We start from the raw sequence: 25,407 nt of genomic DNA, 5'->3' as shown, positions 1-25,407 counted from the left end.
TTAGAGCTGGGACGGGTCGGGGCTGCCCCTACCCCGGGGCCACCCGGAGTGGGCGTTAGTGCCAGGGGCGCTGGAGCGATGCTTCTTGGTCTGGGCGTGGAGTTTCCTCTGCTAAATGGCGGGCAGGGTTCGTCTCCCCAAAGTTATTCACTGAGACTGTCCCCCGCCCCCCGAGAGCCACCCATGGGGGTGCGGGCGGAGGGTGCCGGGCGCGAGGCGGGGGGTCGGGTCGGTGGTGGGCGGAGTTGGGATGGCGCCCAGGGGAGAGGGTCTGGGTGGTGGTGGTGGGACTGGGGGAGGCTGGGTGTCACGTTGGCCCCGGCGAGGACTGTCCACACCCAGCCCGGGGCCTCTTTGTCCTGGGCCCGGGAACCCCGCGACCCAGGACGAGGTCCGCCTGGAGAGGAAGGTGCGACAGTGGGAGGATTGGGGAGACATCCGGCAAAACATAGGGAGCTCCAGGGGAGACGGGGTGCACGGGGGACCTGCTGGGAAAGGGAGCTCCTGATCCACCCGAGGCTTCCAGGCCCCGAGGGTGGGATGGGGCCCCGCAGGGGGAGCCCGCCTGGCTCCGGAGCAGCTGGACTTCGGCTGCAGGGCCTGTTGCCTCCCAGCAGGGAGAAGGGTCCCAGCTCTGCCCGCGCCTGGAAGGACCGAGCTGTGAATCTGGGGTCAGTAGCGATGCCCTAGCAGCGGTTCTCAACCTGTGGGTCGCGACCCCTTTGGCGGTCGAACGACCCTTCCACAGGGGTGGCCTAAGACCATCCTGCATCTCATATTTACATGACGATTCATCACAGTAGCAACATGACAGTGATGAAGTAGCAACGAAAATAATTTTATGGTTGGGTCACAACATGAGGAACTGTATTTAAAGGGCCAGAAGGTTGAGAACCACTGAAGGTGCATTTGTGGGCGAAGAATCATGCCAAGGAGCGCATCGCCCTGCCGGGCCCTGTTCCACACATGTCTGGGACGTCCCTGGCTCTTTTCCGTGGAAACGGCTCTCAGCCTGCGTTCCTTTGGGATAGACTTGATGGCGTTTCCAGCTTTTATGTGTCAGAGCAGGAATGCGGGGTTTTGTGTTTGCTCGGAGACGGGGGGGCTGGAGAATGGGGCGCAGCATCGCAGGAGGTTTCTGTTCCCAAGATTCCTGCTCTTCGCTGGAGGCTGGAGGGCAGGGCGCGGGGCAGGGCGCTGCCCAGTGCAGGGTGGGGGGGAGCGGGGTGCGGCCAGGCAAGAAGATGCCTGCAAACCCAGAGATAGCATCGGCTCCCGGATAGGACACGCAGCTAGGGTGGCTTTGGGAATAATTTCCTGAAGGTTAGATGAAACGGTATCGCTGGAGATTTTGCAATGGTAATCGTGGGGCGCGCATACGGAACACTCTCGCGTGAAACCCCCAGTTTAGACACACCTCCAATCTCTGTCCAGTTGGGTAAATTAAGACCCCCTCTGACCACACCATGTCTGTTTCCCTTTCACTCATCCGGCCAGCAACTCTTCAGCCTGATGTGTGGGCATCACCCTTGAGAAGCACAGTTTTCATTTTATAGATTCCTTAATGGGGCTCGCAAAACAGTCCCGTGTTTGAAGTGAGCTCTTCAAAGCGAATCTCCAGCAAGGCCCTGAGAGTCCACCTCAGCCCCCCCCCCCCCCGCCCCCCCAGCTGTGTCCTGGGTGGAGGAGTCTTTCCAGGTGCACTTTTCTCCCATGTCTGCACCTTTCACCTCTGTAACCTGCACAGTTCCCCATGACCCCCCCGTCCTCCACACTCAAAGAAAAGAAGAAAAAAGGAAAGGGGGGAGATTCCTAGCGGAACAGGAACTGTTGGGGATGGTGAAAACTGATTCTCACCAGCTCAGTTGCTGAGATGTCTCTACCCCGTTACAAATACTAAGATTCTTTTAAATATGTGCTCAGTATTGTCCACCATATAAAACCTGCCTTGGGAATTGCAGTGTTATCTATTATATATTAGAAATAGTATGTAATTGGACACAGTTAACCTACTTTTTTGCTAAAATGGCTCTAATTCAAAAGGAATTAAAAGTGTTGTTTTATAGCAGGGGTCCTCAAACTACGGCCCGCGGGCCACATGCAAATACAAATATTGTATTTGTTCCGGTTTTGTTTTTTTTACTTCAAAATAAGATCTGTGCAGTGTGCATAGGAATTTGTTCATAGTTGTTTTTTTTTTAAACTATAGTCCGGCCCTCCACCTGTCTGAGGGACAGTGAACTGGCCCCCTGTTTAAAAAGTTTGAGGACCCCTGTAATTTATAGCATACCATGCCTTCCCCTGGGACTATATGAATTCTGCCCGAAACCTATGTTGACAAATTGGCATTCTACCTTTTCAGATTTTATAGCATTAATTAAAGAGAATATGTAATGTGACTCCTTTAGCAGAAAGACTTTTTTGTTGTTGTTCTTGATAACAATGAACATAGTCATCTTTTTTAAAATAAAAATGGGTATAATACTTCCTGTTATTTTTTGCCTTAGTGAAAAAAGCTTAAGGCAAATAAAGGAAGTAAATGAGAACTAATTTATGTTAAAGCCATGATCATAAGGAAGTCAAAGTTTTAGTATATATTTAGATCGATGTATTTAGATCAGCGCATTATCCGCTACCTTTTCAAAAGGAGATGGTTGCTGTTCACACTGAAATACAGCCCGATCCTGAATCACCTTCTGAATCACTCATGCCTCTAAGCCCATGCACATTTTTGGGCTCTGTTGTCATTCCCTTGGCACTGGGTATTCCATATATGGCACCTGACTTGTGGTTAATCATCCTTTTCATGAAACTGGATTCCCATCTTACCCAGAGTTTGTTAGAAGGAAATTTAGTAGGATCCTCTCAGCCCTGAGAATACTCAGGTAAATCTTACAGGTTACCTTTGAGATGTTAAGAATTTGAAAGACGATATTTCCACTTTGCAGAAGGCAGGGTACACAGAAAAAATTATGTATTTAAAATTCCTAACTATTATGCTCAGTCAAGACAATGTCTTTATTTTTTAAGACATTCCATAAATTTCAGTTCCTTAAGCTTCTTTTTCCTTCATGAAAAAGGGTGTTCTTTTATGAGCCCACCTTGTACATTCACTGTAAAACTGAACAGCATGCAACAGTGAAGCGATCTCAAGTAGCATCTTTAGTCTTCACTCTCCTTTTGGCATTAGATTTTTCTATCAGTATTTAATGATTTGTATGATAAGCTTTGTATCATACGATTAATAAAATTGGGCAGTACTGTAATATGAACCAAGGCAATTTATTTCCCCAGACTACAGTAGATAATACTTTATATTATCATTTTTTAAAATTTAAATAGTTATATTTTGATTTGAAGTTGTTTGCCACTCTAGGTTATATAAATCAGATATTTAAAGTTGTCCTTAAGGGTTCTCATGCAAAGAGAGATTTTGTAACTCCAATAGCCAATCCATAATTGACCAATTTGTAAAAAAGCCTTTTTGAACATTGCAGTTTTTATTGGGCACTCTTTTATATAAAAGTTATTTTAAAAATATCTTTAAAGGTCAGTACTTCACCATTGCTAATCTGATTATGCCTTAACATTTTTTTACTTTATTTTCAACAACATATCCAATCCCCACACATATAGTATCAAATCACTTTTACTTTCAAGAAGCAAGAAATAACTGAAGTCTATATATGAATTTCACCCCTCTAAAAATGATATTAATGAATTAATTGCATATTCTTTCTAATGAGGTACTATACAGCAATGAAAATGAACTACTGCTGTATACTCAGCATGCATAAATTTCACAAACATAGTTTGAGCAAAGAAACCCAGTGTCCACAGCAAGCATGGCTGCATACATTTAAAAGCCCAAAATTGGCAAAATACACCTGTATCTTCTTGGGGAGGAGAGGAAAAGCAATTGGAAAGAGGCCTTGAAGATAATAGTAATGTTTTATTTCATAACAATGAAGGTGAATGTTCTAGTTTTCATTTTATTATTTAAAAAAATACCTATTTATGCTATATGTAGTCTTCTGTATTTATGGTTTAGAAAGAACATTGAAAAAATAAACAAGCAATAGAGGGAATGAACAAAGCCAAAAGTTCTATGAAAATATAAACCTTGCTATGATTGAGCAAGTAAAAAATAGGGAGGCACAAATCCAACAATATTAAGGTAAGAAGGAAGCATACTTATGAAGAGGAGAAATGTTTTAAAAAATAGATACTAATATTAATAGATTATTTCAATTAATTTGAAAACAGAGTTGGGCAATTTCTTACAAAATCCAAATTGCCAAAATTGACTCAAGGGGGTATACAAAATGTAAATAGACTTAGAACCATTAAAGGCATTGGATTAGAAGCCAAACACACGCCTTCATTCACATCCATCAGGCCCAGGCCTGTGACAGGTGAATTCTTCCATAGTTACATGGAACAGGTAATTTGTACCTTATGTAAGTTATTTCAGAGAACAGAAAAAAGTTACCTCATTTTATGAGGATTGTATGACGTTGAAAAGTAGTAGCTTGATCTTATTTATGGACATATACTTAAAATACTAAAATAAATAGCAGGAAGATTATCATGCCCTATAAGGTTTATCACAGGAGTGCAAAGATGGTTTCACATTAGAAAATTTACTATTGGATTTTAACATAGTAATATATCCAGAGAGAGGAGAACATATGTTCCTTTCAAAATAAGTGGATAGCTATCTTTATCGTTATAAAAATTCTGAGCAAGCTAGGGATAGAAGGGAATAACCCTTCTGAATATAATGAAGCCTACTTAAAATGGATGAATGTGTGAATGAAAGGAAAAGAGAAATACTCAAAATTAATGGTGAAATGCTAAAAACATTCTCTTTAAAGTTAGAAACAAACCCAGGTTGGTCACTATACCTGTCTTCAGCAATCTGCTGGAGGTACTCACAAGCACACATTAAGATAAAAATCTAATTGCTATTTTACCTGCTGTAGGATTACCTTCATGGGAGACCCAACACTATCTTGACAAACTACTAGAGCTAATAAAAGTAAGCAAGTTTTCTGGATAAAAAAATCTAAAAGGATTTTGATCAGCTGATCATGAAAAAATTATGGAAGAGTAGAAAGCTGAATAAAACTAACCAGATGACAGGGATTGAGGTCACCATAACTAATACCATGTTTGTTTTGGTCTTCGGGTCCCTTGCATTTCCTCAAGAATTAATGTTGAATTGTTCCAATAAATAAATTAATTAATTAATAAAATAAAGCTATTTGGGATTTTGGTGGAGATTGTATTGCATCTATACATGTAATTTGGGACTATGTCTTCTGATGTATGAAGATGACATATCTGTTTTGAAGGGCATTGTTTGCTTGTGGTTTCAGATATTTTTTATTGCTAGCGTACAGGAATGCCATTGACTCGTGTATTTTGGTCTATGTTCTGCAAACGTGCTCAATTCATTTATTATTAATATTGTTTTTGGGTGGACTTCTTAGGATTTCCAATGTATAAGGTCATATCATCTGCAGATAGAGATGAGTTTACTTCTTTTCCAACCTGGATGCCTTTAGTTTGTTTTTTCTGTGATTCCCCGGCTGGCAGAGCTCCAGGCGGTGCTGAATGGAGGCGGGAGAGCAGGCGTCAGATTGCCCCTCAGGTTAGAGGGAAGCAGCCCTCCCTGGAGTGTGATGGTAGCTGTAGGTCTTCCGTAGATGCCCTCGCTCCTGTTGAACAAGGTCCCTTTTATTTCCAGTTTGTTCATTATAAATGGGTGTCGAATTTTGTCAAGTGCTTGTTTTACATCTGTTGAGATGATCATGTAGTTTTATTGTTTTTTTAAAAAATCCTTTATTGAGGTAAGATTTACATACACAAAGCTGTACATGTTTAATGGTACAACCTGGTGAGTTAGATAAGCATAAATCTGTGACATCATTGCCACCATCTGTGCCATAAACATATCCAATACACTCACAAGTTCCCTCCCACCCTCATTATTATTATTTTAACATTAAGTGTACAGTACAGCATTGTTAACTATAAGCACTGTGCTAGACACATCTCTAGAACTTATTTACGTTGCGTAACTAGAACCTTGTTCTTTATTCTGTATCTTATTCATGCAACCTTTTTTTTTTTTTTTAAAATTCTAGGTCTTCAGTTTTGCTTGTGAAGCCTGCAAAAAGGTGATATTTCAGACACCTTCTACACTAGAGGCAGACAAAATGCTGGGCAGAGGTGAGCAATTTCAAAATGGTGTTTTTAGAACAGAAACGAGGTTTACCTACCCTGGAAAGAGCAGCTTGCCCAATCGGTGCACTGTGGAATTAGCCTGCGTATTTGTAATTAGAGACAAGTCAAGATAATTTAAATATATGTTTCTGCTCTTTATACCTGCACTGAATTTGAGGTGAGTGCTAAGGTTCCAGGCCCTGTTTCTGTGGTCATTCAGGCTTCGAGGGTCTAACAATTACATGAAGACTTACATGTAGAAAGCCCTGCATCGCTGTAGGACTGCAGCCTGGAGAAGGACAGGTAGGGCGCTGAGCGATCAGGGCAGGGTTATCAATGCTGGGGCTGCCTCCGGGAGCATGGCAAGGGGAGCCACTCCATTCAACACAGAACTTAGCCCTTTGCATGCTGAGGAGTTCGGGAGCCTCAGACGTTCCCAGCATCAGGGAAGCTCGGCCCAGGCCGACTTTCTCCGTGGTACAGGGAATATTGGAGGAAAGTGTCATGATAGGTTTTTTAAAAAATATATTTTATTGATTTCAGAGAGGAAAGGAGAGAGAGGGAGAGATAGAAACATCAATGATGAGAGAAGCATTGATCAGCTGCCTCCTGCACAGCCCATACTGAGGATCAAGCCTGCAACCCAGGCATGTGCCCTGATCAGGAATCAAACTGTGACCTCCTGGTTCATAGGTCGATTCTCAACCACTGAGGCATGCCAGCCAGGCATGTCATAATGTCTTAAAAAAAGATATAGCTCTTCCCAGAGATACCAAATAGTTTTTCAACAAAGTGCACCATTTCTGGTTATAGTGCCTCATTTACTTTTATTAAACGAACTAGAGGCCCTGTGCATGAATTCGTGCACCTGTGGGGTCCCTCAGCCTGGCCTGGGGGATCCAGCAGAAACTAGCTCTCTGACATCCCCCTAGGGGTCAAATGCACGAGTTTGGCCAGCTGGGGAGGGGCCGTGGGAGGGCCTCAGGGCATGTCTGGCCCATCTCACTCCGTCCTGATGGGCCGGACCCCACAAGCAAACTAACCTGGTCGGAGCGTCTGCCCTCTGGTGGTAAGTGCACATGATAGCGAGCGGTTGAGCAGCCTTAGCATATCGTTAGCATATTATGCTTTAATTGGTTGAACGGATGACCAGACACTTAGCATATTAGGCTTTTATTATATAGGATGCCACTGTTATTCCTATGGAGATAAAGAAAGGAGCTACTGTAGAGAGTGGCCAGGGGTGTTCCTCTTGGGAAAGAGACGGGAGCTTGTCGCTGTGCTAAACATGCGAAGAAGAGAGAAAGAGGTCATTGCTCCTGAAGACGGGCACTTCTTTCTGACTGAACGCTCGCCCCTGATTGGGGTGAGAGAGAACAGGATGCATGGGCAGCGTGGATTCTCTGTGAGGTTCCCACTTCAGTGAGTACTCGTTTACCAGCGTGGTTCTGTGAAGGCAGCCAGTTAAAGAACGGGGTGGATTTGATATTTTGATATAAGTATCAAAACACTTAAAGTGATACTTATATTTGCTTACTCTTTATTAGAGGGCAACATTTCCAGAGAAAGAAGACCCCATGTGGCCTTTTGGTGGGGAGTTTTGCAAAACTATGAACACAGAGGACTGTGAGCTCTGGGGGTGGGGGAGGGGGGTGGTGGGGGGCTGAGGGGAGTGTGACAGAGAAGTGCCCATGGGAAGAATTCAAAGGTAAAGTTGACTGTTTTCCTTACTTGACTGTTTTCCTAACTCATACACTGCCTGGCTGGCTGTGTAGGCTGAAGACTGTCGTAAAAGACTCATAGTCAAGTGAGCGTCTGTTTATTGATTCAGGTGTGTGTGGGCCTGTAGCTCAGCTTTGTCATGCCTGCAGTACACACACCCCTTTCATAGGAAGAACCCTTTCATAGCCTTTGAGAAGCACAGGAAATCTTAAAGCCCCCTCCTTCATACAAATATCCAATCAGGACTGTTTTTTTAGCTGAAAGAAAATTATCCCTTTAAAAATACACATGTAAAGAGACTGCGTAAGATATTTGTTACATGTATGGTGATTGGTCTATTTCTGCCTCCTGGTTTTGGAGACGACTGTAGAAATCATTTTGCCACATTTTTTTCTGTTTGCATGCATTTCTACTTTACAACATGCACATTTTTACTCACAGTGAATTTCGGCGAGTGCCTCAGGTCTGCGGACCTCATCCAGTCCAGCGACCCTGACTTCAGAGTTCTCCGTGACGGGTCTGTCTACACGGCCAGTGCTGTTGTGTTATCTGATGGGAGGAGATCATTCACCATTTGGCTTTCCGACACAAAGAAACAGACACAAAAGGAGATTAATGTGCTCCTGGAGCCTCAGAAAAAGGTATGGAAAGTGCATTGATATTTTCAGGCACGTCTTTCTTTTCATTTAAATATACATAGTTTTTAAATCGCAAAGAGGACCAAAGGATACATAGGATTTTTTCCTCTCCTTTTTCCTTACCTTGTGTGTACTTCCCCTTCCCCTCTCCCCTCTCCCCTTTCTTAGCACTGCTAAAACCGGGATTTTGCTTTGTGGAATCTAAATGGCACCTCCTCTGTGAAGACTTCTTCCACTGCTAAAGCCCAAGTAATTGCTTTTGTGAGCCGGGGGGAATTTGGCTTACCCTCTATTGCAACATTTTGAGTTATTTATTAAAAAGATTTTTATTAATTTCAGAGAGGAAGGCAGAGGGAGGGAGAGAGAGAGATAGAACATCAATGATGAGAGAGAATCATTGAATAACTGCCTCCTGCATATCCCCACTGGGGATCGAGCCCGCAACCCGGGCATGTGCCTTGACTGAGAATTGAACTGTGACCTCCTGGTTCCTAGGTTGACGCTCAACCACTGAGCAACGCCGGCCAGGCAACATTCAGTTTTTTATTAGTGCAAACAATTTACCTGCGGTTGTTTGAGGGCATGAATTGACCCCCTTTTTGCTGATAGTGTTGGTAGTACCTGACCCATCCGTAGTCCATAGTGTATGTGACATTAATGCTAAACGCTTTGGTTCTCAGTGACTATGAGGCTGGCTTCCAGCACCCACGGTGGTTCTGGCGTTAGATAGGATGGAAGCCTGGAGCTTGATAAGTAGGAAAAGAGTATGCATGGCCTGGCATTGGCCCCCGCCCAGGGGATCCCTCACTGCCGTTCTAGTGCACAGCCTGAGGAATGGAGTAGTCACAGAAAGGATGAAAGGTTTAGACTGGGTTACGACTCATCGATGTAAAGTGTGTTAGTGATAGAGTTAATTTAAGTATCGGCTTTGCACTTTAATAAGTGTTTAATAAAATTAATTAATTCTCAGGAAATAAAAGGTCTTCTTTGCTGTGCACGAAATGAGATGGAAATCACTGTAACATCCCATGGAACTCTGCAGTGATGGAAATCCCATGGGACTGTCTGCCATGGCAGCCCAACACTAATGGCTGCCGAGCAGTGGGCATGTGGCGTGTAACCGAAGGGTGGACTTTTATATTCTACTTACTTCTAATTAATTTACACTTAAATAGTCACATATGGCTACAGCAGGGCAGAGGGAGTGGTCAGGCAATGAGGTATATTCTTTTTCTTTTGCTCTGGTTCACCTGAGAGTATGAGGCTTTAGCAGAAAGAACAAGTGAGAGCTGCACAGGAACTAAGGGAGCCTTAGCCGGTTTGGCTCAATGGATAGAGTGTCAGCCTGTGGACTGAAGGGTACCAGGTTTGCTTCCAGCCAAGGGCACATACCTGGGTTGTGGGCTCGATCCCCCGTGGGGGGCATGCAGGAGGCAGCTGATCAATGATTCTCTCTCATCATTGATGTTTCTATCTCTCTATCCCTCCCTCTTCCTCTCTAAAATCAATAAAAATATATTTAAAAAGAACTAAGGAGACAGTGATGCTTCTGCTAACTGAAGCGGTGGTCAGTGTTAGGAAGGTGTGCACCAGGAGATTCTCTTGTGTATGAAACCTTTACCACCTGCATACACTCTCTCTTACCCTCCTAAGGAAAAGTCCTTCTTATCTGGCCTTTAGCTTCTGTGTGGAAATTCTTGAGACTGACCCTCCAGGGAGGTGTCAGGTGTATGGGCTGTTTATTATCTTACCACAAAGTGGGTTGTGATGCTTTTGTTTATTAATTTTCTTTCTCTAAATGCAGGTGCTGAGGAAAAGACACGCTAAAGAAACGGTGCTCCGGCGATCCAAGAGGCGGTGGGCGCCCATCCCCTGCTCCATGCAGGAGAATTCCTTGGGCCCTTTCCCTCTGTTTCTTCAACAGGTAGGTTTTGCATTACTTCTGACTGGGCATCTTTTAATTCCAAAAGCCTGTTTTATTCAAATTTAATAACTCTTTAAATGTTTTAAAAAAAACCAGGTTTGATTGAAGATATTAATAAAGTCATGAAGTCTAATAAAAGTGAGTAAAGTGAGAAAAAATCAATAAAATCTATAATAATAAAAGCATAATATGCTAATTAGACTGGACAGCCGAATGACCTTCCAGACGTCATTCCAGACGTCCTTCCAGATGAAGCTGCTGTGGCGGAGGCCGAGGCAGAGACGGTTAGGGGCGATCAGGCAGGCAGGAAGAGTGGTTAGGGGTGATTAGGCAGGCAGGCAGGCGAACAGTTAGAGACGATCTTTTCATGTGGCCATGCTTAAAAGCAAGGGAGACAGAGAAATGTCTTTCTTTAGGGCAGCTTTGTGTTTGGCCATCACTTCTAATACAGTTTAACAAAGATTTTTTGGGAGGAATATTATTTTTTTAATTAAACTTATTGGAGTGGCATTGTTTAATAAAATTATATAGGTTTCAAATATACAATTCTATGATACATCATCGGCATATTTCATTGTGTTCCATTATTTTTTGATTATTTTCTTTTTAAAAAAATTTATTGATTTTAATGGGTGACATCTATACTAATAAAAGGGTAATATGCTAATTAGACTGGATCAACCGGATGTCTTCCAGATGTCTGAAGTCCTCCTGGACAAAGCCACGATGGCGGGGGCCAAGGCAGAGGCAGTTAGGGGAGAGCAGGCCGGCAGGGGAGCAAGCAGTTAGGGGCGTGATCAGGCTGGCAGTGGAGCAGTTAGTGGTGAGATCAGGCAGGCAGGCAGAGGCAGTTAGGGGTGATCAGGCCAGCAGGGGCTCAGTTAGGGGGGGATCAGGCCGGCAGGGGAGCAGTTAGGGGCAATCAGGTCAGCAGGAGAGCAGTTAGGGGCATCAGGCCAGCAGGCAGAGGCGGTAATGGGCAATCAGGCTGGCAGGGGAACAGTTAGGGCGATCAGGTCAGCAGGGGAACAGGCCAGCAGGCAGAGGCAGTTGGGGGCGATCAGGCAGGCAGACAGAGTGGTTAGGGGCGATCAGGCAGGCAGGCAGGTGAGCAGTTAGGAGCCAGCAGTACCGGATTGGAGAGGGTGCAGGCTGGGCTGAGGGAGACCTGCCCCGCCCCAATACCCTGTGCATGAATTTTGTGCACCGGGCCTTTAGTTGGTTAATAAAATTAAATAGGTTTCAAATGTACAGTTCTATAATACATCATCTGCATATTGTATTGTGTGTTCACTACCCAAAGTCAAGTCTTCTTCTGTTACCATTTATCCCCTCTTTACTCTCCTTTCCCCATCCCCTTTTTTCTCTGGTAATCCACTATACCGTTGTCTGTGTATGAGGTATTTATTTATTTATTTATTTGCTTAATCCCTTCATCTTTTCATCCAGCCCCCCAAGCACCTTTTTAGCTGTCAGTCTGTTCTCTGTATCCGTAAGTCTGTTTCTGTTGTGTTTGTTAGTTCATTAGATTCTACATATGAGTGAAATCACAGGGTACTTGTCGTTCTCTGACTGGCTTATTTCACTTAGCATAATACTCTCCAGGTCCATTTATGCCACTGCAGAAGGTAAGATTTCCTTCTTTTTTTATGGCTGAGTAGTATTTTATTGTGTAAATGTACTGCTGGTTTTTTTTTTTCCCCCCCAAAGAGAGGAAGGAAGAGAGAAGGAGAGAAAGTGAAACATTGGTTGTTTGCCTCCCATACGCACCCCACGGGGAATCAAACACGTAACCTGGGTATGTGCCCTGACCTGGAGTCACACTTGACACCTTTTGGTGTTTAGGACTATGCTCCAACCAACTGAGCCACACTGGTTGGTCAGGACAAGGACAGCTTTTTTATCCATTCATCTACTAAGTAGACATTAAGGGATATTAGCACCCTCTGAGATGCTGTCATCCTCAGCTTCTGTCTTTGTACCACGCCTCCAACCCACTGGCCAATGCTGTTGGCTGTATCTTCAAATTATATCCAGAATCTAACCACTTGTCACCACCTCTGCTGCTACTGTGCTAGCCTAGCAAACTATCACTTGCCCCTGAATTATTGCAGTAACTTTCTAAATGGTCTTCCTGTTTCTTCCCTCTGCATCTATCCAAGTCTAGTTTTAACAATTATCAAGTGCTAGAGGCCCGGTGCACAAAATTCGTGCGGGGGGGGGGGGGGGGAGGAGTGTCCCTCAGCCCAGCCTGCACCCTCTCCAATCTGGGACCCCTCAGGGGATGTCCGACTGCTGGTTTAGACTCTAAACCAGCAGTCAGACATCCCTCTCACAATCTGGGACTGCTGGCTCCCAACCGCTCACCTGCCTGCCTGCCTGATTGTCCCTAACCACTTCTGCCTGTCAGCCTGATCAACCAACTGCTCCCCTGCTGGACCAGTTGCCCCCAACTGCCCTCTCCTGCAGGCCTAGTCCCCTCCAATTGCCCTCCCCTGCCAGCCCAGTCACCCCTAACTCCCCTCCTCTGCAGGCCTGGTCTCCTCCAGCTGCCCTCCCCTGCTGGCCATCTTGTGATGGCCATCTTTGACCGCATGGGGGCGGCCATCTTGTGCGAGGATGTGATGGTCAATTTGCATATTACCTCTTTATTATATAGGATTATCTTTTAAAAATATAAATCAGATATTATCTCTTCATCTCCAAGAAAAAGGCCCCATTATTACTGCATTCCCCTCCATCTCCTTCTCCTTCCCCAGTTCCTGCAGCCACAGTGGCCTTGTTGCTGCTCTGAACACCCAGGCACAATCCCACCCTGTCCTGTTGCACTTCCTGTTCCCTCCACCACAAAGTCTTCCCTGTTTATTCTCACAGCTCATTCTTTCCATTTTTGTCAGTTCCCCTCCTAAGGGACATTCCAATTGGCATTCCCTTCACCATACATGAGAGTCCCAGGTTGCCTCACTCTTGCCAACTACCGGTATTACTCTTCTTTTCTATCTTTGCCAAATCACAAAATATAAAATTATGCCTATTGCTTGTAAGTAGATTTTCTTTGGTTTCTGTTTGTGTTGAACATTGTTTTCATTAAATTTGTGCAGTTAAAAAAAAAAAATCTTTTGCCAAATGCTTTTACTGCTTTGTGTGTTGATGAAGTGACGAGTGATTGTTTTAGTAAAGTTGTCTCTTTAAAATGACAATATAAACACATAAGCTGCCTTTTTCAAACACTAGCGTTTTAACAGAATTTAACTTTTTACGTCTATCTTTTTCTTCTTAGGTCCAATCCGATGCAGCACAGAACTATACCGTCTTCTATGCAATAAGTGGGCGTGGAGTTGACCAAGAACCTTTAAATTTGTTTTTCATAGAAAAAGACACTGGAAATCTGTATTGTACTCGGCCAGTGGATCGTGAAGAATATGATGTTTTTGATGTAGGAGTTTTATTGATATACGTGACTTTAAACGGTTAAACTGTTTCTTTTGATACTCTACTCTTTCCTGTCTTCTTGCATTCTCTTCTTAGAGGGCATGAAAGTAAAGAGATAAATTATGCAATATTTTGGAATACTTTCTACTTTTTATGTCAACTTCTGTTGTTGATCAAAACGAAGCAAACAGCTTTAATTGTATTTGAATGTAAATTCCAGTAAGTTCCCAGGAGTTGTTTTTGCTCAGGAGATACAGCCCTCTCTCTGGTCGGGGTACGGTTTCCTCTCTCCGGGACATGGCCATGGTCTTTCCTCTTCTGCTCTAACCACTTCTCTTGTCTTCCTTCCACTTGTAAGCTCGCTGATCATGTCTGAGTACTAGCTACGAAAGCAAAAGTCAGAGACTAAACACAAACAAGGTAAATAAGCCAGCATTCTGATATGGATGAGCTTACAGACCCTGGGGAATAACTCAGACAGTTTTCAGTGTAACAGGGTAAGTGCTGTGGGGTCATGTGGTCATTCATGTGGTGCAAGGACTATGATTCCCCATAAAAAAAGGGATGTTCTTCCTAGAAGAAGGAAGAGATCTGGGTGAACAAACATGACTGATGTCCACCACATGACATTTCTTAGTTTTTGGTTAAAAAATGATCAACTCAGTGTTGTAATCACACGCTGAATCAAAATACATTCTATTTGGCATTAAAATGCCTTTAATTACATAGCAACACAGAAACTGGTCAATGGATTTTGTTAGAAAAACTCTTAAAATATGTGATCTATGAGGTAAAACAGTACAAGGGCGTGGTAGTGTCAAGACTGGAAACCACTGCTTTATGTGGGTGAAATAGGGATTTTTCCCATTCCCCTGAGTTTGTCTTCTCCAGCACAGTTTTCTAATTATGGAGTGAATACAGACTATAACCCAAGCCTCTTATTCACCTTTAACTTCTCAGTCTAATCTATATGACTTCACTGTACTCTGAAACTTTATTTGAAGTGTAGACATTTCTACCAAATGCTTTATTTAAAGCGTTTTTCCATTGATACTTTGATGATTAAAAAAGCACTGAATAGAAATTAAGTGGTTTATTCTTGAGAATATTTGTAAGGTAGGCAGTGGACAGAGTGTAGTGTTCTCTCTCGCTAGAATGCTAGAATCTTCTATCAACGGGCACTGACCTCGCTTCTCCTGTTTCCCAGCTCATTGCCTATGCGTCAACTGCAGACGGGTACTCGGCCGACTTACCTCTCCCGCTGCCCATCCGAGTGGAGGATGAGAATGACAACCACCCCGTTTTCACGGAGCAAGTTTATAAGTTTGAAGTTCCAGAAAGTAGTAGACTCGGTAAGGCGATATTTTGGGGGAACTTTTTTGTGAGTGTTTTCGTTGGCCATTTGTATTATTCTTTTATGAAATGTATGTTCATTTCCTTTGTTCTTTTCTTTCCTCTGGTGTTTGTATGTTGCCTAATTATTTATTAACCTACCTAAAAGTGTTCTTTACATATTAAGGATATTAACTTGTCACCTTGCAAATATTTTCTCAGTCAATTGTTTCTTTTCAGTTTTATTAAAGCTCCTTTATGCGGTAGAATAGTTCAGGTCTTTCATTCAGTTAAATCTATCCATATTAGACCTAGAATAGCCGTTTCCCTTCAGACTTTATGATACATTTAAGAGTAAAATATATTATGTTAAATATGTTTGTGTACATTTTTTGAGATACTGAGTTTTTTATATTTAAGGCCAATCATACCAAGATGATATTGAACCAGTATCTATTCACAGAATATATTTAATCCCATCAAACACAAACAATGAGTATCTTAGAGGATATTGTAGGAGTTTTTTGTGTTAACAATATGATACCAATTACTTCTAAAGGCAGATGACAAGTTATTCAAGCTATGTACCGTATTTGGTTTATATACTTTATTTCATCTTATTATTATGTGGGTTTATCATTATTCTCACCTCCAAGCAGAGGACATGCAGGGAAGAATGTACAATAAAACTAAAGTCAATATAGATATTTGTATTAGGTTTTATTTAGGGAGGTGTTGAATGACAGCCACTGGTGATACAGTTTTTTAAAGCTCTTATTTCTACTGTTTCTTCTCTTAAAACTACGACCTTATTATTTCCACCATCATTGTTAAAACTCAAAAAGTGCAGATACCCCTAAGCATACTTAACAATGCTAGAAACTAAATACTCTTTTTTTTTACATCAGGTACCACTGTGGGGGTGGTTTGTGCCACAGACAGAGATGAGCCCGACACGATGCACACGCGCCTGAAGTACAGCATTTTGGAGCAGACGCCCAGGTCGCCCGGGCTCTTCGCTGTGCATCCCGCCACGGGCACCATCACCATGGTGGCGCAGTATCTGGACAGAGAGGTAGCCTCCTCGCTCTGCGGGATGTCTTTCTGCCAGGGGCCGAGGCCCCTCTTCTTCCCCATCACTGTACTTGGCTGTTCCTTGGATTGAATTCTAATTTTGTTTTATTTCGGAATAAGATAGTAAGAATTCCTGGCCGTGTTACCTGTGTTATATATGACTTCTATTTCTTGAAGTAGGAGAAGCCATAAGGAATAGAAATACAGGTCAGCTGGTATTTAGAAGGTGTGGGAACAAAATCTATTTCTTATGAAAGTGATTATTATCAGTATTTTTTTCTTGTGTGTGTCTAGTGGGTTCTAGCTCAGCCAAGGATGCAATTCTTGGAAAGGACAATTTGTTTTGTTTAACTCCTGAGGATAGCCCTTACCCTGATCCCTATCCAGTTAGAGATATGTTTTTTTTTCTTTTTTAAATTTGATTGTTGAAAGTGTTATGTACTTTTTATCTAGGAAGGATTAATGGAGGTCAGATTTGTTAAAAATATGCAATACTATTTGGATACTAGTAATAGCATATTGTGATATATATATATTACTCTATATTCAAATTCTTTATGCATAATTTTATTTGATTTTTGTAATTTCCTGTTTGGACAAGTATTACATTCAAACTATAAGGAGAAATGTGACAGTCAGAAAGATTGATTGACTTGATTTTGTTAGCCTATATCAGCCGTGGGCAAACTACGGCCCGCGGGTCTGATCTGGCCAGTTTGAAATGAATAAAACTAAAAAAAAAGAGACCGTACCCTTTTATGTAATGATGTTTACTTTGAATTTATATTAGTTCACACAAACACTCCATCCATGCTTTTGTTCCGACCCTCCGGTCCAGTTTAAGAACCCATTGTGGCCCTCGAGTCAAAAAGTTTGCCCACCCCTGGCCTATATCTAACTAGGTCAACAAAATCATTATTGACTGAGCTGATGAATCAACTTCATATGCAAAAATAGCTTTATTGGAACACTTAAATTCTTCCCACTGCAACTAGAATAACATAAATATAAGGATCGATATGACTGGGAGAGATATTAAAAAGACATCGATGTGATATGACGCCAAAGAAAAAGGGAGGGATAGTGAGAACTTTTAAAAAGGAATCAAAAGTAGAACAGAGGTTTCATTAATTTTTTTAATGCATTTTTGGGGCTAGAGATTTTATGTGATAAAGCACATAATGGTAATAATAAATGGGAAAGTTTGAAGGGAACAGTATTAACGTATTTTTGTGTCTGTGTAATATGTAGAGATGATGTGGTAATTAAGTGCAAACAAGGATTTTTCCTCATATTTCAGATTGAAAAATGAGACTTAGAAAAGATAATTTAAGGATATGAAGCTTATAAGATACAGCTTTGGGGGGGGGGGGCGGGTGTCAAACCCAGGTCTGCTTGCCTGATCAAAAAAATAATCTAACAGGATTTTGTGGGGAATAACACGGGAAATAAAGAAATGAACAAAGAGGTGAAGACACAGTGCCATTAGAGGAAGCAGAAACAGGCTGGCGGAGTCCCGGAACCTCTGGGTGGAGCATTTGGCTGGGAATGTTGACTAGTGTGGAGGGAGATAAGTAAAAGGAACCTGGAGATGAGACAGGGCAAAATAGAAAAAGAAGAAAACTGAACATAATCAGTGGCTGAAGAATAGTTAGAGAGGAGAGAAAGGCAGCAGAGATGGTTGTGTCACAAACTAATGACTCCATTTCATCTTCAGCACGCCGTCTGTGAAACTCCGTTCCCAGAAGTCACCGTGATTTCCTAATTGCCAAGGCCACCTTACCTTAGGTCTCTGTCTGTTGCCAGTTACTGAAACTCGCATTCCTTCAATTTCCTGTTTTTCTCCTGCTTCTTTGGTCTTTTGTGTTTGGTATCCTTTGCTTAGTCTTCTTTCCCCTTTATATCCTCAGCTGTTGAAATGCTATTGCTCCTTATATCCTCAAATCTTCTCATATTCAACCTCTTCTAGATATCTGATTCCTGCCATAATTTCAACCACCGTCTACACACTGGTGATTCCCAGACTGGTACTTCTGGCTATGATCTCTCCCTTAAGTATGGGCCCTATACCAAGGTGGCTTCTGGCCCTCTCTCCTTAGATCTCCCAGAGGCATGTAAAATTCAGGATATGCCAAAGAAAACTCATTGTTTTTGCCCATCCTTGCGAACTTGCTAGTATTCACTTCCTCAGAGAATGCCTCTTCTGAATTTTCTGTATGGCTTGGTGATACCCATGTCTGCCTATCTATCCAAGTAGGACACCTGCGCATCACTGTCAATCCTTCTTTCCCTCTTCATTTGTATCCAGAATCTGCTCTAATTCTGACTCCCACCTAACTTCCCGGTCACCTTTATCCTCTGTCCTCACTGCTACTGCCTCCGATTAGGACCACGCGTGTTAGACTAGGAGTTCTTTAACTGGTTTCTTTGGCTTCCAGATCAGCTCACTCGAAACTTTGCTCAACTTCCTTCAATAATATTCTTTCAAAAAACTCAAAATGCTTTTAAATTGTGCTACCTCTGTGACTTCAAGAAAACCTTTCTCTGCCACCTGCCATGTAAAGCATACGTCTACGGTTACAGCGGTCGGCTCCTAGAGGGTCTATAGGGCACTGGGCTTTTTACTTTGAGGAAGATGGGAAGCTACTGGAGCAGCGGTTCTCAACCTTCCTAATGCCGCGATCCTTTACTACAGTTCCTCATGTTGTGGTGACCCCCAACCATAAAATTATTTCCGTTGCTACTTCATGACTGTAATTTTGCTACTGTTATGAATCATAATGTAAATATCTGATATGCAGGATGTATTTTCATTGTTCACGACCCACAGGTTGAGAACCGCTGTCAGGAGGGTTTCAAAAAAATAAAATGAAGCATAAGTCAAGCCTGGCTGGTGTGGCTCAGTGGTTGAGTGTTGACCTATGAACCAGGAGGTCATGGTTCGATTCCCAGTCAGGACACATGCCTGGATTGCTGGATCTATCCCCAGTAGGGGGCGTGCAGGAGGCAGCCAATCAATGATTCTCTCTCATCATTGATGTTTCTCTCTCTCTCCCCCGCTCCCTTCCTCTCTGAAATCAATCACAATATATTTTAAAACATAAGTCTAAATTCTTAGTATAACTCTTTATAATTTAACCTCTGCTTACCTTTTCAGCTTTATCCCTGTCTACCAAGTTCTTAGAATACATGCAAATGTGGAAATAAAAGCATGAATACACACAAATAGAAGAGTATACAATTAAAATTTAATTTATAAATCCAAATAAAGTTGTAAAAACCTAATTAAATATTTGCTTTGTTTTAAGGTTGTAGACAAGTACAAATTGATAATGAAAGTACAAGATATGGATGGTCAATTTTTTGGATTGGTGGGCACATCGACTTGCCTGATAACAGTAGCAGATTCAAATGACAATTCACCTGTTTTCAAACAAAGTACTGTAAGTATATTTCCAGAATCTATCCCTGTCTGTTGGCATTTGTTATTTGATCTGAATTAATAAATATTTATCATGCCTTGAAATATATATGCTTATTTTTTTAATAAAATTAAGTAGTAGATACATAAATCTATCTTATTTATTCATAGTATTATTTATATTACTGACCTCTTGTTAAAGATCTGTAACATTAGTCTTCATTGTGATGAAATTGTTTTCATTCCAAAGATGTCGTCATGAAACAATACTATTTGAGATTCACAGTTTTAAAATAATCTAGGGAAAAATTATAAGAACAAATACTTTTGGGGTAGAAGATATATTTTACTTTTTTTGTAAACGTTTCCTTTATACAATATTTTTAACGAGTCCTTTCCATTTCAGTATGAAACATCAGTAGAGGAAAATACATACAACGTGGAAATCTTACGACTACCTGTAGAAGATAAGGATTTAGTGAACAGCGCCAATTGGAGAGCCAATTTTACTATTTTGAAGGGCAATGAAAACGGGCATTTCAAAATCACCACAGACAAAGAAACTAACGAAGGAGTTCTGTGTGTTGTAAAGGTACAGTCATAATAGATAATGGACAACTTGGCAAGTTAAATTTTATAAACTAATGGTTTAATCAACTAAATAGTTTCAGTTGAGGGAACGTAGTCCCTTTAGTCCTACTGTTCCCATCGAATGCCCACCTTTCTTCTATAATTTATTTGCCAGTTATTAGTCACCTAACTTATGCTTGAACATGCTCAAGTATAAGGATCTCCATACCTCGATGGGCAGCGTATTCCATACGTAGAGAGCTCTGATTCCCAGAAGTCTTTACTGTGCTGTGCCTACGTTACTCTCCTTATATCCTACGTCTGTGACCTTCGTTTTGTTGCTAACCCTACACAGAAGAGGTACCATTCTATTGAAAAAGCCATTATGTCCACTTGAGCCTTACCTTCTCTAAGATAAACATCCCCAATGCCCCTTAATTATTCATCCCATGAAACATTATCAGTAAAAAGTGAATAATCATGATCTCCCCCTCCTTAGTAGCTATTCAATATAATAATGAAAATGAAAGCATTTGATAAACTATAGGCTATTATTAGTACATTTACAAATATTAACACGATCTATCTATAATTTTTCATAAAAAGATGACTTTCGTCTTTAAAGAAAAGATAACTTTTCTGGAACCGTCGAGCATGATTTAGCTGAGTCCTGGGGGAGCTTCCCATCTCAGTGTTTGTTTGCTTGTTTGCTTCTGTTGCAGCAGCAGCAGCAGCGCATGTGGGCTTGAGTGAGGAAACCATTGTTCTGTGTCCCTCTCAACACAGAGGACATTTCACTTCAGTACAACACTTGCTTTCTAGGGAATTGTTAGTATCTCAATGCAGAATTAAGCTATTTTTTTTAACAGTTTATTTCAATTGATGAAACAAAAAGACACCCTATGGTGGAAGAGAACTCATGCTTTTTTCATTAATCATTGATTTCATCCCAGCAGATTTCTGATCTTGCAGAGTTTTAAGCCACTAAGATAATAGCCGGCCCAAGCCTTGAAAAATGACATAGAAGTTGGGGAGGCTTTTGCTTTATGTAGCAGGTGGCTCTGGCAGGAATAACTGCACCTCCTCCCGGGCAGCAGCTGTCGCCTCAATTTCCATCTACTTCTCGTTGTCAGCAGGTGCTCTGCCTGTCTGCACGCTCATCCCAACACATGTAATTTGTGAGATGGCTTTCATTAGCAACAAATCAACAGATAGTAACTCATGGTCCCTCTTGACTCTCTAGTTTCTGGGCTAGACATAAAAATCAAAAGCATTTTACCTGCATTTCATGGATTTTAAGATTCCGAAATTTTCTTGACTTCTTAATGGACTCATGATGTTAGTTTCACAGTCTAATACCTAGGTGTGGGGAAAGGTTTGAAACAAAGATGTTACTCATGAGTTTTGACTTTGTTCCATGTTCAGCCATGATTTTTTTTTTTTTTTTTTTTACTTTTTCACTGAATTTATTAGGGTGACATCCTATATAATAAAAGGCTAGTATGCAAATTGTCCCCTTGGGTGGGAGTTCGACTGACCAGGAGTTCGACCAGGGGGCGGGGTTGGCTGGCCAAACTCCTGTGTGCCCTACCCCCAGCTGGCCTGGCCCAATCGGCCCTGATCTAAGCAGGCCGGCTGGACCCCACCCGTGCATGAATTCGTGCACCAGGCCTCTAATTGGTTAATAAAATTATATAGGTTTCATGGGTACAATTCTATGATACATCATCTATATATTGTATTGTATGAGTCTCCTTCCATCCCCCTTTTTTTAGCTACATCCTTCCACCTCCCTTCCCCTCTGGCGATCACTATTCTGTGGGCCGTGTCTTTGAGTTTGTTTTTTTCTTAATCTCTTCACCTAGCCTTGCAACCCCCATCCCCTCTGGCAGCTGCCTGCCTGTTCTCCATACCTATGAGTCTGTTTCTATTTTGTTAGTTTATTTTGTTCATTAGTTTCCACATATGAGTGAAATCATGTGGTTCTTGTATTTCTCTGTCAGCCAGGATTATTTTGATAAATTGAAGAGAACAAAAGAGAAAGTGTTTCAACTTTTTGTGTAGAATAGTGTGTTATGGGTTTTGCTCGATTTGTTATCTGAAAATCAATTCTAGTCAGAGGGTTGATTTAAAAAATTTGAGAGGCTAGTGAACCAGGTAAGCAGCAGAGTAGCCAAGCAAGTATAGTGTGGCGATTAAGGAAATGAACCCAAGCCAGACCGCCTGGCTTCCAACTCCAGCTCAGCCGAGAATCTCTGAGCCGTGGGAAAATCAGTTCAACTCCTCCTCTCCACTTTCTTGCTCTGAAAAACAGGATGATTATAATAATAGCACCATTAAGCATATGTCTTGTTTCTCTTACTCAACTTCGTTCTCACAGTGAGAGTTTCTTGGGATAAACTACAGACAATGCCAAAGTACAATTAATTCTCAAATTGTCAAAACATAATTTTCATAAAAGCAGTGAGCGTGGGTAAAAGTTCTACTTAGCCTTTAACGAAGGAACCAGCAAAAAGACAGCAGATGCCTAAGAAGAAGGGAGACCCAGGATGAGTTTTGAGAAAAGGAAAAGCTGAAAGACGATTGCTCAGTTATATGCCTGATAGAATGATATTCGTGTTTTAAAACATGTACTGGGAATACCTTTTCTATCAGAGAGAAAATACGAGTATTGAACCTTGTCCATTCTTTTTAAGTCGACATCTAATTTTATAAGAACTGTGAAGTGTGTGGGCCCCAGTCAATAGCAAATTGTAAGTCAAACAAGGTTCTATTCTTAAAAAATAGGTATTTTATTGATTTTTTTACAGAGAGGAAGGGAGAGGGATAGAGCATTAGAAACATCGATCAGCTGCCTCCTGCACACCCCCTACTGGAGATGTGCCCGCAACCAAGGTACATACCCTTGACCGGAATCGAACCTGGGACCCTTCAGTCTGCAGGCCAATGCTCTATCCACTGAGCCAAACCAGTTAGGGCACAAGGTTCTATTCTTTAGGGTCAGATGGCCGGTACGCTGGGCTGTTAGTGCACTAAAGCAGGGCCATACAATACTGCCATTTTTTTTTTTTTTTGCATTATCTCCAGGTTCAGAATAATATTTTTAGTGAGAATGAAGCATCTAAGTATTTAAAGAATTGCTTTTTTCATAACTCTGTAAGCCCCTGCAGGAACTTTGGGACCCCTCTGGCTAAAGGCCTACTGAATAATTCCTCCCTCTTTAGCAAAGAGTAAAAGTCAATATTGACTAACCTGGGCCCTGGAGAACGGGCAGCACTGTCTGTGTGGACACAAGTTCCCATGCTGCTTGAAATACCAGGTGTGTTGTACACTCAGCCTGAGTACATGTGTTTCTTTTTAAAGCCACTGGATTATGAAGAAAACCAGAAAGTGGACCTGGAAATTGGGGTGAGCAACGAAGCCCCGTTTACTAGAGACCTGGCGCTCAGGACACCCACCAACAGAGCTGTGGTCACGGTCCACGTGAGGAACCAGGACGAAGGGCCCGAATGCAAGCCTGCCGCCCAGTATGTGCAGATTAAAGAGAACTCGGCCGTGGGGTCCAGGATGGATGGCTACAAGGCCTATGACCCCGAAACCAAGAGTAGCAGCGGGATAAGGTACAAGGACATCTACACCCACGTACTGACATGCAGTTGAAGCCATTGAGACAGTCACTTACTTTAATACATTTTAGACTGCGATTTTAATACGTTTTTTATTAACAGGTACAAAAAGTTGCACGATCCTAACGGGTGGATCGCCATTGATGAAATTTCGGGGTCCATCCAGACTTCCAAAATTCTGGACAGGGAGGCCGCCACCCCCAGGAACGACTTTTACAACGTCACAGTCCTGGCAATAGACCAAGGTAGACAAAAACGCCTTCAGCTGGTATTTACTGAAAGAACTGGAGGATAATGCGACTTTTCTCGTGCAGAATTATTCCTGTGATAAGTAGGCTGAGTTCTTGGAAATGCCTTTAAAGACTCTGTTCCTGCTTCTCTTAGCCACGTAACAAGGTGAAGGCACTTGGAACAGGAGCCGTGTCTTGTACCATCGTGCCTCCCGCATGGCGGGCCTTAAAGGCTGACAGACCATGTTAGGGGACAACGGTGCGACTGAGGTCTAGGGCTGGTGAAGGGGTCTCCCCAGGCTCTCCTAGAACTCTTCACGTCACTTTAACTGTGCATTTTTTAAATTTGTCTTCATTGTTGGAAGTATTACAGATGTCCCGCTGTTTTTCCCATTGACCCCTTTCTCCCTACTTCCATCCCTTCCCGAGGCCTCCCCCCGACTATTGTCTGTGTCCATGAACTGTGCATATATGCATATAAGCTCTTCGGTTAATCTCCTCCCCAACCCCCTTCCCTCTGAGAATCCTCAGTCTGTGGCAAGCTTCCCTGTCTCTGGATCTATCCTGTTCCTCAGTTTACCTTGTTCATTAGATTCCACATGTGCGTGAGGTCATGTGATGCTTGTCTTTCTCTGACTGGCTATTTCAGTTAGCATGCTACTCTCCAGGTCCCTCCATGCTGTCTCAAAGGGTAAGAGATCCTTCTTTTTTTCTTTTTCTTTTTTTCTTTTTCTTTTTTTAACAGCTGCAAGGGATTCCATGGTATATATGTAACTTTAAATTGAGACGTTCAATAGCTCAGCTGACTTTTAGGTCAAAATGATTCTTTCTTTGAATTCTGTTTCTTAAAGTAACCCAGAACTTCTCAGCCCTGGTTTTATCTTCAAATAATATGTGACACTTAAAAAAAATATCAAGGTATAGACACCACCTCAGACCGACTGAACCACAGTCCCTGGTTTGGGATCCTGGACATCATCTATTTAAACAATGCTGCCTCAGTGGTTTTAATGTGTTCTGGGATTGGAATACTTTTCTGTAGTTATGTCACTACTCAGTTACACCTGTGCCAGAAGGGAACCAAGGAAATGGAGTTGAAATTCAGACATTTATTTTTATTGTTTGGTAATAACTTTGGTAAAAGTTTATTGGCAGTTGTATCTGATATTATCAACAGTAGTGCTCATGATTGGCAGGTTTCATTTAT

The 25,407-nt window shown here is 42.1% G+C and overlaps 1 protein-coding gene across 4 annotated transcripts in view; it reads left to right on the top strand.

The window, feature by feature from the left end:
* The window catches only part of LOC118662526 (desmocollin-3-like), a 43,461-nt gene that overhangs the window by 1,564 nt on the left and 16,490 nt on the right, over nt 1–25,407 (top strand). For all 4 annotated transcript variants that reach the window (XM_036320993.1, XM_036320990.1, XM_036320992.1 and 1 more), the window contains exons 2-11: nt 6,153–6,237; nt 8,395–8,594; nt 10,396–10,515; nt 13,796–13,951; nt 15,155–15,299; nt 16,188–16,354; nt 19,662–19,796; nt 20,181–20,366; nt 23,708–23,964; nt 24,073–24,215. In XM_036320993.1, coding sequence (XP_036176886.1) covers nt 6,153–6,237; nt 8,395–8,594; nt 10,396–10,515; nt 13,796–13,951; nt 15,155–15,299; nt 16,188–16,354; nt 19,662–19,796; nt 20,181–20,366; nt 23,708–23,964; nt 24,073–24,215 — 1,594 coding nt within the window. The remainder of the gene's footprint in view (nt 1–6,152; nt 6,238–8,394; nt 8,595–10,395; nt 10,516–13,795; nt 13,952–15,154; nt 15,300–16,187; nt 16,355–19,661; nt 19,797–20,180; nt 20,367–23,707; nt 23,965–24,072; nt 24,216–25,407) is intronic.

The sequence above is a fragment of the Myotis myotis genome, unplaced genomic scaffold (assembly GCF_014108235.1).
Source record: "Myotis myotis isolate mMyoMyo1 unplaced genomic scaffold, mMyoMyo1.p scaffold_m19_p_9, whole genome shotgun sequence".
NCBI lineage: Eukaryota > Metazoa > Chordata > Mammalia > Chiroptera > Vespertilionidae > Myotis > Myotis myotis.
This window is presented reverse-complemented; position numbering and strand designations above follow the sequence as displayed.